Source organism: Sebastes umbrosus, chromosome 13 (genome assembly GCF_015220745.1).
Source record: "Sebastes umbrosus isolate fSebUmb1 chromosome 13, fSebUmb1.pri, whole genome shotgun sequence".
Taxonomy (NCBI): domain Eukaryota; kingdom Metazoa; phylum Chordata; class Actinopteri; order Perciformes; family Sebastidae; genus Sebastes; species Sebastes umbrosus.
In genome coordinates, this window is record NC_051281.1 from 25,803,838 (window position 1) to 25,818,690 (window position 14,853).

General features: G+C 40.3%; 1 protein-coding gene across 1 annotated transcript; it reads left to right on the top strand.

The window, feature by feature from the left end:
• The first annotated feature begins 3,602 nt into the window (after positions 1 to 3,602).
• On the top strand, positions 3,603 to 13,209 carry LOC119500857 (sterol 26-hydroxylase, mitochondrial). The gene is made up of 9 exons (XM_037790838.1): positions 3,603 to 3,853; positions 4,419 to 4,600; positions 7,155 to 7,354; positions 7,598 to 7,795; positions 9,383 to 9,546; positions 10,843 to 11,009; positions 11,208 to 11,289; positions 11,418 to 11,618; positions 12,899 to 13,209. Exons 1-9 carry the CDS (start codon positions 3,614 to 3,616, stop codon positions 13,028 to 13,030), a joined length of 1,566 nt encoding a protein of 521 aa, XP_037646766.1. The 5' UTR covers positions 3,603 to 3,613; the 3' UTR covers positions 13,031 to 13,209.
• Positions 13,210 to 14,853: the final 1,644 nt, after the last annotated feature.

Consider the following 14,853-nt stretch of genomic DNA (forward strand, 5'->3'; position numbering starts at 1 on the left):
ACTAGTCTTGTACCAACCACTAACTTTGTTGGTACCCCATGAGGTCTCAATATTATTGTTAGAGCAAAAAACAGCATTTCTCTCTCCTGCCAGACAACTGCATTGCATAACAGTTCTACTTTCACACCCAAATGTTAAAATAGAACGTTGCACTGTACTAAACCCTGCCACTCTTCTCCCCACTTCAGATGATGGGGAACCACACCATGACTGCCTAGAAGTGACGCATGCTGTAACCAGCGCCCGTCCAGATCTGAAAGACACACCCCTTGACAGGAGCGATTTCATCTACTTTGTAGATGACTCCAACTACAAAGATCCAAAAACTCAAGTGAATCATGTAGGCTGTGCAGTGACTGACACACACAAAATTGTTCTCATGAAATGACTGCCTGATCATCTCTCTGCTCAAGCTGCAGAGCTGATTGCTCTAACTGAAGCATGTAAATTAGCAACAGATAAAAATTTAACTGTATATACAGACAGTCAATATGCATTCTCAACATGCCATTGTTTTGCGAGAAACTGGGTCAATAGAGGGATGGTAACCTCAACAGGAAAACCCATCCACCACAAAGATCTCATTCTGAGTCTCTTATCAGCGATCCAACTTCCATCTAAACTTGCCATTTGCAAATGCGCTACACACACAAGAGGGACTGATACTGTATCAAAAGGGAATGCCCTAGCAGACTCAGCTGCCAAGACGACTGCTGCACTCCCACACACACACACACACCTGCTGGTCTGAATGTCATAATGGAACCTGTCTCCTTTGATGATCTAACTCACATGCAAGATTCTGTTTCTGATGCAGAGAAACGACAGTGGAAAAAGAAAGATGCCTACTGCAAAGACAAAGTGTGGTACGGCCCCACGGGTAAACCATGTTTGCCAAAAGCTTTGTTCCCATATGTAGCAAAGTTGACGCATGGTGTTGACCATGTGTCAAAAGGAGGGATGGTACATATGGCTGAACAATACTGGCATCTATATGGATTTAAATTATACTCAAAAAATGTCTGTGACCAGTGTATGATCTGTGCAAAATACAATGCTGGGGGCGCCATTAAACAAACTTCTCTTTCTACTCCAGAGGCTGATGGCCCGTTCCAGCAACTGATGATGGATTTCATCGAACTAACTCCCTCTGAGGGAAAGAAATACTGTCTGGTGGTCGTGGATGCATGGTCCAGATGGGTGGAGGCCTATCCAACCAACAAAGGAGATGCTATGGCAGTGGTAAAGGTACTGGTAAACCACATCATACCAAGATGGGGTATACCTGAAAAACTTTTCAGTGACAATGGCACTCATTTCAGAAACGAGGTCATGGACAACCTAGGAAAGTGGCTAGGTATTAATGTCCGTAGACACTGTTCCTACCACCCACAATCGGCGGGAATTGTGGAACGTGCGAACGGTAATCTGAAGCTAAAACTGTGTAAAATCATGGCTGAAACTGGCCTCAAACACTGGACCAGAGCGTTGCCCATCGCTGTAATGCAGATGAGGGCAAGAAAAGGCTCTAAAGGCTTGTCACCTTTTGAGATCATCCATGCACGACCATTTCCAACAGGACACATGACTAAGGCTCCTCCGAGCCTGGGGGCCTCAGTATTTGATGAAATGTGTGAATATTGTGTAAAACTAACAAAACAACTTTCTCAAATCTACCACTCAGTAAAAAGTGCCCTTCAAACGACCGAAGGAGGAAAGCTACATTCTATTGAACCAGGAGACTGGGTGCTGGTGAAGGACTTCCGGAGAAAATCCATTTTGGCAAATTTTTCTTGGGCGCTCCCCATATAATCAGCTGTGCTGCTCATCCCACAAATGCATGATCCTTACAAGTTGGACATCATTGCGAAGGTAAATAAACAGGCTTTCCAACGATGTAAAATACAATGACCATTAGCATTGTAACAACAGAGAAATAATCCACCAAACACAAGTTTCCAAACTTTGTTTTTCCAGTTTATTTATTATTGGAAATCAATTAACAACACAAAACAATGACAAATATTGTCCAGAAACCCTACCTACTATTACTACTACTATACAGCTGAAACAAGCACCAACACAAAAGTAACACTCACCACAGGTACAAAATCAGACAAGGAACTGTTTACCTCACCACCCAGGAGTCAGATGAATGGGAACAAAAACCCATGAGTCATCTGCTGTACAATGAAGTGACTGAATTATTCATCCCACCCCAAACAAGAAATGGCAAGTGTGGAAAACACGAGCTTAAACAACAGAAGAAGGATTCACCAGAAGGCTTTGTTTCGCAAACGCCTACAGTATGCCCTTCTGACTCCATCTAATACAAATAAGCTATTATCTGCACAGGTCCAAACATTGTATGTATCTGTATTATTAATTGCATGTTTACCAGAAGTTTAAAGCTAGGGTTGGTAATGTTGAGAAACTGGCAAGAATATACGGTAGAGTTTTTAAATTATCCAACCGAAAAACCCACCCCAGTGTTGCCAACTCTATGAAATTTCTAGCTCCAAAAGTCCCTAAATCTAGCAAGAAAGTTGCCAAGTCGGCAACACTGACAGCTCTACCCTTCAGGCCTCCCTCTAAAGTCACTCCCCCAAAATTATCATTATTTATTAGGGCTGTCAATCGATTCAAATTTTTAATCACGATTGATTGCATGATTGTCCATGATTAATTGCAAATTAATCACACATTTTGTATTTGTTCGATGTACATTCAAGGGAGATTTGTCAAGTATTTAATACTCCTATCAACATGGGAGTGGACAAATATGCTGCTTTATGCAAATGTAGGTATATATTTATTATTGGAAATCAATTAACAACACAAAACAATGACAAATATTGTCCAGAAACCCTCACAAGTACTGCATTTAGCATACAAAAATATGCTCAAATCATAACATGGCAAACTGCAGCCCAACAGGCAACAACAGCTGTTAGTGTGTCAGTGTGCTGACTTGACTATGACTTTCCCCAAACTGCATGTGATTATCATAAAGTGGGTTAGTCTGTAAAGGGGAGACTCGTGAGTACCCATAAAACCCATTTTAATTCACATATCTTGAGATCAGAGGTCAAGGGACCCTTTTGAAAATGGCCATGCCAGTTTTCTCGCCAAAACGTAGCGTAAGTTTGGAGCGTTGTGGAATTGAGATGCTTGCTAATAATGTGCACTGATTTGGCTTCTTTGAGGGAGGCTGTTCTTGAAAAGCAACAAGCTTCAATGATTAGATCATTTACTATGTAGTTGAATCTCTATTTCTCTGAGATTATAATATCTGTATGTGAGCCAATTTTAGTATATGTCATCATGGATCTAATTGTTTTACGTTCTCTACCATCTCTTTGGCTTTTGAACGTTAACTTGTCATTTAGAGATTTCTGTGATTGGCATCCTGTTTTTAATTTTACATACAATTTTATAAATGAAAGAATACCATCACCATACATGAAGATACATGGTGGACTGGCCCTTGGTCCTGGTTGGTCCCTGAGAGCTGTGCTGGAAGGGTTAAACATTGTGTGAGACATGGCCCCTCCCTGCTCAGCCAGTCCTCTGGATGTAACAGGAGTCTTGCATTTTTCATACTGCTCTCACCATGGCTGCATGGCTGTCCCGGAGTGTGATGCAAAGAAATGGCAGCTGGTTGCTGTCCTGTCCTGACTCCGTGGCCCGAGCCTGCTCCAGGGGAGTGAGAGGCCCGTCCTCTGCCCCGGAGGCCCTCTCTGCCCTACAGGAAAAGCCTCGGACAGTGGAGGACCTCCATCACGTCAGCTTCTTGGAGCTAACTTACAGGATGTTGTTTCAGGGTTTCTACAACCGTTTGCATGAGCTACAGGTACACCAGGCTGAAGTGCTGTGCATGGTTTCTGGATGACACAGATGTACAGTATATAGACATATTCAGCAGGTCTATGCCACAGGGAAACATGGTTGTTTTAATCTGCATGCATTCCAGAAATCCCTGAAAGGCTGACCTGCTGAAAATCTTGATCATTTTCTCCGGGGATTAGGGTGTGCTAGGAGTGATATGATTTCCTTCAGTAACAATGCATTATAGAAACCCTCAGGCCGGTTGTATTACCTTTGCTCCCATAGTAACCTAACAGCTAGTCTCAGCTGACTCACAAAGGAGAGGATTGTTTGCAGGACCACTGTCTGCAAGGTGACCAGCATTCATTCACACATGTGATATCTGCACATGGGCTTTATAAATGTGCAATATAATACACACCACTGTACATTTGATTGATGGGATGGATATTCTTTGTTGTTTTTAACTTGTCATAGGCCTGTTTGAAACAGTAGTTCAAGTTGTTATAGTTCTTCTTGCCTCTGACATTGCTTACACACACGTTTCTCTGTTAACTCACCTTTCTTGCATTCACTTTGCCTACCATCAGATCTATAACAAGCAGCGATATGGGCCCATATACAGAGACGGACTAAAGACAGTGTCCGTGAACACTCCAAAGCTGCTGGAGGAAGTCATGAGGAACGATGAGAAGTTCCCTTGCCGAGGAGACATGTCCTTGTGGAAGGAGTATCGTGATATGAGAGGATTCGGCTACGGGCCTTTCACAGAGTAAGACTGCCTGATACTGTATAATGTGTTCAGCACTGTCCCACGTCTTACCAATACCTTGTAAATCTTGAAAAACTTACATAAAAGGCTTTCCAGGGCAAAGTCCTGTCATGTGATGGAATGATTGTGACCTGCTAGTATTAAAGAGACTGCTCTCAGGTTGGAAGGTTGATGTTTAAATCTCCAACAGTATTCACCTATTGGGATGGATTAAGTGAACAAACACATGAATACATCAACATATTTTAATTTTAAATATGTATTTGATGTCAACTTGTTATTGCAGGGAACTAGAGCATGACCGATAAGAATGAATAGTGAATATGTTAGCTGGTAAAGAAAAAGAAACTGCAGAACAGAAATTCCAAAATGATGTGCGTAAAAGCAACGAAGCTCATCACTGAACTCGGGATCAGTTATGTGACGAAATAATCTCAACCACTTTGTTACTTTTCCTGAGCTTTCAACCCAGTGGCTGATACAGAGCGTGGTTAATGGCTGGGCATGGAAGAATCTGGATGGGCCTGAGTTGTTTATATAAAAAAATGATATGGGGAAAAACTGGTAGACTGGCAATGAATTTGAATATGCCTAGTACTCATGTCAGTAACACTTTACATAAGTGCATAACCCAAGTACGGTGATACATAATACGTAGTAGTTAATGAGGAGTCACTCATTACTTCATCATTAACTTATGATTGCTTACCCTTTTTGTGTCCCCCCCCAAGTAAAGTGAGACAGACCAATTTTGATGACTACTTTACTTCAACTTAAGTACTTTTTTTTTTGCAAAGTAACAGTACTTTTACTCGAGTACAGTTTTTGGATATTCTACCCACCACTGGTCCTGACCGACGACATCGTAGCGTAAACTAATCATGTTAGGGTTAGGTGTCAGAGAGGTGTTGATTCACCTCTACTAGCTTTTGCTGTTTTTGGTTGTGTGATATTGGATTGCAGTTTTTTGTTTTTTTTACATGTGTTATAGTGCAGTATTGTCACAAACAAGCAGTTGTCCAACTCTCCAAAGCAGGAGTGCTGATGGTCTGATGTCTTTAAAATATATTTCAATCAGGAAAGACTCATATGAATTGAATGATGATTTATTACAAAGTGCACAAATTATGAATAGTAACAGTCTTTGGCGATTTAGACCCGATGTGAAATAATAAAGGGGAAGTGAAGCTGTAGTAGGATGTAGAAATATTCCCCCAAAGAAACATGGAATAAATACATTGATTTATTGCCTATGAATATGAGGTTAAGACGTGCACACCTCCTTACCTTACAGCATCTGGGAAAATTAAGCAGAATAAAGTTAATTAGGAAAAAAAAAATGATAACTCACAAGGTATGAGGTAAAGATAGAACATGATATGGATATAATATCAAGACCAGGTGATTGTGTTAACCTAAGAACAGTGCTAGAGTGGAGTTGAGAAAGACTGTGCAATATAAGGTTGCACGCGAGTGTAATAAGTGGGTTAATGATATACATGATAGCAATTAAATTATGAAGGCACGTTAGCCTACTATGAATGATGTTGAATCAGACTAGTGTAATGTGAGATCTCGATAGACCATTTAAATTTGAAGGCCTAGCGGACCATGTTGAAACGCCAGTCATGCTGACCCTGAGACACGTGAGTCTCGGACCTTTTTGGGACGAAGGTCATGTTGATGATGAGAGCCGCTTGAGACGCCGGTCATCCTGACCATGAGACACGTGAGTCTCGGACCTTATTGGGACGAAGGTCATGTTAATGATGAGAGCCGCTTGAGACACAGGTCATGCTGACCATGAGACACGTGAGTCTCGGACCTTTTTGGGACAAAGGTCATGTTAATGATGAGAGCCGCTTGAGACGCTGGTCAGTGCTGAATGCTGACACTGAAAACTCATAGAGGAGTATGGTTTTTGAACTTTTGACAGCAGCATGTTATTGGTTGAGGGAGATATGGCAAGCTCTGATTGGTCACTGAAAAGAGAGACGCCCATAATCAGCTGACATATTAATAGCCCATGAGAGAGAGAGAACCAGAATGAATGAGGATGAATGAGCTTGCACCCCTAGTCTTCCTGTCTGAATTTACGCATAAGCTTCATTGAGTCTTCTATCTGAATTGCTATGTAACTACAGGATAATTATAGTGTTTTTTATGGTGTTTGTGCCGGTTACCGTGGTTGCACTCCTACATTCTTCCTGCTAGCAAAAAATTGTTTAATTTAAGAGATTTTTTATTAGTCACCACCTTTTGTATTTTACTGTAAGAAAAAAAAAAAAAGATCGTAAACATTTATTGGAGGGAAATGTTGTAGATGTGGACAGCAAGAAATTCTCCAAGCTTCTCCTCTAAGGATGTTATTCACAATGTAGTTGATCCTACATTAGTTACAACTAATCTCTGGTGTTTTGATTGACACAAAGAATCAGTTTTGGCATCCATCCCACAAATGAATACAAACCTCACATTTGCAAACCTAAAACATGGAAAAAGATTTGATCATCTTTGTTTTTGTTTCTCATTGTGACTGTATTTCTGTCCCCAGGGAGGGGGAGAAGTGGTACAACCTGAGGGTGATGCTGAACAAGCGCATGCTGCATCTGAAGGACTCTGCACAGTATGGTGGTGTTACCAATGACGTGGTTACAGACTTCCTCAAGAGGATCGTCTACCTGCGTCAGTGCAGCCCGACAGGAGATATGGTGACCGATATGGCCAATGAGTTATATCGTTTCTCACTAGAGGGTATGTAGATAGTTAAAGCTGCACAGTAATGCTGAAACATGTGCACGGTGCATGTTTATTTAAATCTTGTGCACTTGAATGGAAAAATCATTCAAATCAAACAAAATTTTAGTTTAGAATTACATCTTAAAAATGTAATTAATATTTTTCAACCTACTGAGTTCAACTAAGACTAAGGGAGAGCAATTTTCAGACATGGTATCAGATAATTTCTTATCCTAAATCTTAACCTTTGCCACTCAGGCATCGCCTCCATACTGTTTGAGACAAGGCTTGGATGTCTGGAAAAGGAAATCCCTGCAGGTACACACGACTTCATCAACGCCATAGCCCAGATGTTCTCCAACCACATGGCTGCTCTCTTGTTACCTAAGTGGAGCCGCAGTCTACTACCCTACTGGGGGCGTTACATCGCAGGCTGGGAGGGCATCTTCAGTTTTGGTGAGTTGTGAAGGAGAGAAACACAGCTAGGTGACAGCTGAGGTGATAGCTAGGTTAAGCCACACAATGATCTGACTGTCTTTGTTATGGATCTGCTACTACCATTAGTGCTACTAGTAAAACTACTTGTACTACAACAAGTACTGCTCCCACTATTCTGTTGCCCCACATTTATGAGTACTAGTAATAGTTAAACATTTTGGGAAATACACTACCGTTCAAAGATTTGTAATCTCCCGTCATGAAAGCTTGATTGGGAACAGTCAGATGTCTGAGAGTACTACTCTATTTCAATCATTTCCAATGAACAATAATTAATTAGGATCTACAATATGCATTTGGAGGATACAGTATATCAGTATGTCAAACTGACTGAGCAGTGAAAACAGGTTAAAAAGGCCCGCCTATGTAAACAAAGTACAGAGAAGTTCTGATTACAACACACACATAGGTTCAGGTTCAGGTGACTTTATTTGTACCCGTAGGTAGATTTGTTTTTGCAGCAAAAATAGAGGATGACATCCGTATTGACAATGAGGTAGAGCACAGACAAGAGACAGACATACCAAAAGCATGACAAAGGGTACTCAAAGGCTTACTGGAATCAGGACCCAGCAAAAAGAAGAAGGCCACAAGAACAATATAAAAAACTACTGAAATATCAGGACAGAAGAGACACAATAAAATGAGAAAAGGGATAAACTTCAATAAATAAATATGTGTAAAAGCTGCTAGGACTTATTTAAGTGCACAATTGCAGCTGGAACAAAACTGTTCCTGTAGTGCTTTGTTCTACACCTTGGGACCCTAAACCTCCGACCAGATGGGAGAAGCTGGAACTCACCAGACAGAGGATGAGAGTCATCTTGTGAGATGTAGCTGGCTATCCGCTGTAACTGCCTGGTATACAGTGACTCTAAGCTCAGCTGTGACTCACCAATCAGCCGACTGGACCATTTAATAATCTGACTCAGCCTATTTTTGTCCTTCAGAGGCAGAGTACCAAACCATGACACTAGTGAAAAGGATAGAACAGACTCAATAAAAGCATGATAAAAAAGCGTCATCATGGTTTTTCCAATGTGGAAGTGGGACAGCTTCCTCAAGCAGAACAGGCGCTGGTGCCCCTTCTTGCAGGAGAGTGACTTCTTTCTCTGCTCAGGTAGACATTACTCCTCTATATTTTTACATAGACAATATTTGTTTGATGCTATATTAATGCTCTGAATATCATAAAGAGCACCTTTAAAATAGCCATTATTGAAGGAAAGAAGAAAAACATCAATATAACACCTGATTCCAAAACTTTTTTCCAAACATATTTGAATGGTAGTCTACGCTGATTTGCTTTCTTGCCGTGAGTTATATGAGACGATCGATACTACTCTTTGGGTTAATATGAAGCTACTGTAACCCTGGCAGGCAGAAACCTGAAGCTTCATTTTTAGCGTCTAGAGGTTTCAATTTTCTGCAAGATATTGAATAAGCAATATTTCCCAAAATGTTAAATTACTTACCTTTTATTTTACCTTTAAAATGAAGTAGAACCAAATACATTTTGTACTTCCATTTCTGTTCTTATTTTAGCTAACGAGTTGATTGACAAGAAGATGGAGGTCATTCAGCAGCGTGTGGACAACAACCAGGATGTGGAGGGCGAATACCTAACATACCTCCTCTCAAACACTCAGATGAGCACTAAAGATGTGTATGGCTGCATCGCTGAGCTTCTATTAGCTGGAGTAGATACGGTGAATGTGACACTCTACCCCAGAGGTTCTCAACCTTTTGTAACCTAAGGCCCTCTTCCGATTGTCAAAAAAATTCCGAGGACCACCTTCCCAAATAAATGAGAAAAAAAACACAACATAACAAAAAAAAGGGAAAAAGAAACCGGGCTGTAAATATGTGTTATGCCACTGTCAGCTGTAATGACCAATATATATATTCAGTGACTAGCAAACAGTGGCGAAACACTTTTGTCTCTACCTGATGATGTGTTGTGATTGGCATGGTGATATTCAAACATAACTGGTCATTCAAATTATGCATTTTATTTGAAGTTTTTTTATTCATGTGAATTAGGGCTGTCAAAGTTAACGCGATAATAACACGTTAACGCAAATTTGTTTTAATGCCACTAATTTCTTTAACACATTAAAGCTGAAGTATGCGAGATTGGAGCAAATATGATAATACTCTGTTGTGATTGGTTAACCGAACCAAACTCTTTGGACTCCGCTCCAGCTCGGCTTTGATTAGCTTTGGCTTTTTTTGAGGACGTGCAAAACCGCTAGGAAGGTTGTATGTAAATGTGTTACTTGGTGACATCACCACGTTAAGGAAGAAATGACGGTACTTCAAGCGAGGCGTTTCAGGCAGTTCAGGAGAAGTGTTTCTGTGGGGGAGAATAACTCCCTTTGGCATGGACTTTGGGCTTTGTAACTTTGCAGACATTTTACATGCACAAAAAACTATAGAACACACTAAAAGAAAGGGAAAAAGCACAAAAGTGTGCTAGGTCTTCTTTAACCTTACTATTTGGCAGTACCTCAGTGTCCCACTAGATGGCACTCTGATTGAGAATAGCTGCTCTCCCTACAGAAGAAAGGACATAAATCATACTCCCAGAGTCAAGCCAGGCTGTAATGCCAAAGTCCACTGAAAAAGACATATTGTGGTGGCTCAATTGACTGTGGTACACACTGTTAAATCAGTGTCATGGGTTTGGATCTGGCATGTTATTCTGTCTCCTCCTATTTTTCCATTTAAATAGTAAGCTGTAGAATAAGAAGACAAAAATGCCTCAAGAAATCTCCCCCGAAAAACCGAACCACCTCAGCCGTGCTATGACTCATTCTGGAAACATCTCATGCTATTCCTGGTTCATCAAAAATGACATTCTGAAAATGCATCATCATGAAATGTCAAAATATAAGCCGGGCTGCCACTCAAATTCCACATTTTTCTTATGCATGTGAGGTACATATTTGTACAGGTGTTCATCGCTCTGCCTGTTTACTTAAAGACGTTTCTTTGTTGTCAAGACCTCCAACACCCTCACATGGACTTTGCACCTGCTGTCCAAGAACCCTCAAGCCCAGGACAGACTTTACGAAGAGGTGTCCACATTGGTGCCAGCAGACCGGATCCCCTCTGCTGTCGAGGTCAATCGGATGCAGTATTTAAGGGCTGTTGTCAAGGAAGCACTGAGGTGAGGTGAACTTCCACAGACGCCATCAGCTATGTAAAAACATGATACTGGGAAGGTGATCTAGATTTAAGGGGTTCACTTTTTTCTGTATCGTAAAATTTCACACATTGTCGTCTGTTTGCATTCTTACTTGTCCTGCATGTGTCAGCAACAACAATCAACCTAAATCAAATGAAATGATTTATTCTTGTTTCGTAGGATGTACCCTGTGGTTTCTATGAACGCAAGGATCATTGCAGAAAAGAGTGTTGCTGTTGGTGGATATCAATTCTCAAAGAAAGTGGGTCTGCTTTTTTTTAACAAACATTATTAGACTTGTACTTGTTTTGTGTGTACTTGTGTCACAACTTCATTACATAGCAAAGATCGGAGTCTCAGTGTTTTATCTCTTGACTGTTGTTTCTCCAGACTTCTTTCACGCTTTGTCACTACGCCATCAGTCACGATGAGGACACGTTCCCAGAGCCGTTCACATTTAAGCCGGAGAGATGGCTCCGTGACGGCCGCGAGAGGCCAAACCCCTTTGGCTCCATCCCTTTTGGCTTCGGAGTGAGAGGCTGTGTCGGTCGCCGGATTGCTGAACTTGAGATGTATCTGGTTCTGTTTCGGGTAAGTGACTAAAAGAAAATCTCTGGAATACACATGATCTGATGTCAGTGTCGGTGAAACACTGCTTTGAGTAAAGTGGATGAAAAAAGGGGTCTTTTGGGGTGTTGAAGTCAGGTTCCTAATCACACGAATGAAAGAGAAATATTTGTATTTGGGCATTTATTCTTTGCAACAACAGAGGAATATTCTTGTCAAAACCCCTGAAAACGTTGCTTCAAATCTTAAAGCTGGGGGAGGTCGTTTATTTTGGGCATTATTGGGCAAAAGTTCCATCATAACCTTACAGCATATTGTAATTCAGATGGTACCCCAGGGTAGGCAGTTTTCTGGAAAGGCAAAAAAATAAATAAAACCTCCAGAATTTGGAAATACATCCTCATCTTGCAGCTCTCCTCTCTCCAACCTGTCCAAAGCCCCTACCATTAGATGAGCATGGACATATGCACACGTTTCATATAGTAACCAGTACAAGTACTAATCGTTCATTTCAAACATCATCCTGATCATCATTGTTATCCTGATGCTGTTATATAGCGGCAGTTCTATGAGAACTACCATGGGCCTGTAAAGCCCTCTGAGATGACACACTGTGATCGAGGCTCTATCTAGCTACAATATTGGTTAAGTGTTTCAGAGATGGAGATAAAATGTTGCTAATAGTTTAGCTTTCTGCTAATTGTAGCTGCAGCCATGAGCTGGCTGTGACTTTTTTGACATGCAAAATTATCTTTTAAATTGACAATACAAACACAACACAATATTTTGTGTCAAAATGTTGATTTTTTCAGTAAGTAGTCCTGTAATGAGCAGGATAATGTGCAGCGAGCGGGTCATTATTGCAAAATGAACAACAGGGTGATCATGGAGGGGTCTTGAATCACCCTGAATGGATCAATAATGATCCACTCGTTGTACATTACCCCTTACATGTTGCCAAGCTGGCACTCCGATCAAGACTGGCATCATAGATGTCTTACATCTTTCAGTGTAGGTCCCACCCACAAGATTCAGCTCAACAGCAAACAAAACTTTAGGATTCGCATTAGTACATTTTTTAATCACAAATTTGTTGTACTTGCAATAAAACATTTTTTGATTGTAGAAAGTTTTGCTCTCAAACTTATTCTGTTTGATTACATATTGAAGACACAGAAGTAACCCCATACTGAATCAGCTGCACATTGGACACATCAGAAGGCCAGTGTGCTACCATGGCCTCATTCAGTCAGGTTTAATAATAAAATGACTTCAATAACTCCATATTTCTCTTTTTCCTCCAGGTAATCAGGCAGTTTGAAATCAAACCAGACCCCACCATGGGAGAGTTGAAATGCATCAACCGCCTTGTTCTGATACCAGACCAACCAGTAAACTTACACTTTGTGGACAGAGGATGTGAAAACACAGCTTGATTTGCTTTTGCAAGGTTGATTGAATGCAAATGTTGCATATGAATGAAAAGCTTGTTTATATTAGGGCTGTCAAAGTTAACGCGCTAATAACGAGTTAACGCAAATTCGTTTTAACGCCACAAATTTCTTATTAAATACTTGACAAATCTCCCTTTAAGGGATATTTTGAACAAATAAAAAATCTGTGATTAATTTGCAATTAATTGTGATTAACTCTGGACAATCATGTTATTATTCGCGGTTAAATATTTTGATCGATTGACAGCCCTGGTTTATATATATATTTTAAGAATGTTTGATGTAAAGAGCGAGACAGGTTTGGAACTTTTGTTATGCAAGTAAATATAAAATGCATTTTTAAGGTTATATATATATATATTTTTTGCAAAAAAAGCACTTCACAAAATGACTTGCCACTCAATATTTTGAAGCAATGAGGAAACACTGAGCACTTCTGGACTGTTAGCACCGTGATATACAGCACTTAACCTGTAACAAGTGGTCATTGCTCCCACAGACAAGATCTGCAGAATGCATAGAAGTACATCATGCTTTTCTGATGAGATAAGAAACGAGAAAACAGAATGTGGTTTCTTGGATTTCCTGGAAACTTACTTTGTAGTCCAACAAGGAGGGTGAAGAGTTATGTTATGAGTTTTGAAGAGTAAAATTATATTTTGAATAAGTATTTTGCTGTTTCCTACTTGGCTTGTACCTGGCTCACTTCAATTAAAATCAAAGTTGGCCCTGCATTTCATGGTATTCACAGCACTTTCACAATGGAGGTAAGAATCTATTTAAAGATTAACAAAACATGAATTGTATATTCAATGTAAATGTGTGAACTGAAAGTAAATCAACTCCTCATTTCCATTCCTTTCATAGCAAATTCAATAGAGTGCTGCAGGAATGAGTCCTAAAACCCGGAAATGAGTTCGCATTTTAGCACTTCCTGTTCTCTCGTCTGGAAGTCAATGGGTTTTTTGAATGGGTTTTTAGTTAGATGCCTGAAATAAGGTCTGCGGTTAACACAAGCTGAAGAGATTTTATCATTTAGTTCTATGATTTAAAGTACAACGTTAGCTGTTTACTTCTGGTGATTGCATTTACGCTTCAAAAATCATAAAAGTGGTGTTCATTTGTGGAGATTATCTGGCTGAACAAAACATGTAAGCATCATGAATGTCCGCCATTTTCTGCAATAATCCGAAACCCAACGGAAAAATCCCATTGGCCTTTTGTCAAGGAAACCCGTGTGATTCTAACTTCCTGGTTGGCCTACTGTATCACTCTATATGCCAGATGTATAACTGTATGGTTTCACTTCATATAGCACAATAAAGCTTTGTGTCTTTTGGTTTATTCATTGCTAAAACTTACATGACTGCACTTAAATAAAGATGTTGTTATGATCTGAATCTCTTCTATTGCTGTATTTAGGAGCACATGTATGGATTCATGCATGTTCACTTTTTTATATGCGATATAAACACAAAAAGGTTCAATAAAAGAGCATCCCTATAGATAATTGACGCTTCTGACTACTACTTCACAAATCACCTAGCAGGGGGAAGCATGATTGCATGAAAAGAATAAAGGCTCTGAACTTCAGTGCTACTCAGGCTTGTGCAGGGAATCCTGCACTGCAACAGACTGATCTCAGTCCAGTGGTTTGGTGAATCAGCTGGGACTGGAGGTCATCTGAGCCCAGGCCACCTGTGGACTTTTAGACCAAATGGACACACCAACTGATGTGAAAGCACATGGGAAATTTGTTCTTTTCTTTCACACTGTCTAGGACCAAATCCTTAAAATGAAGCATA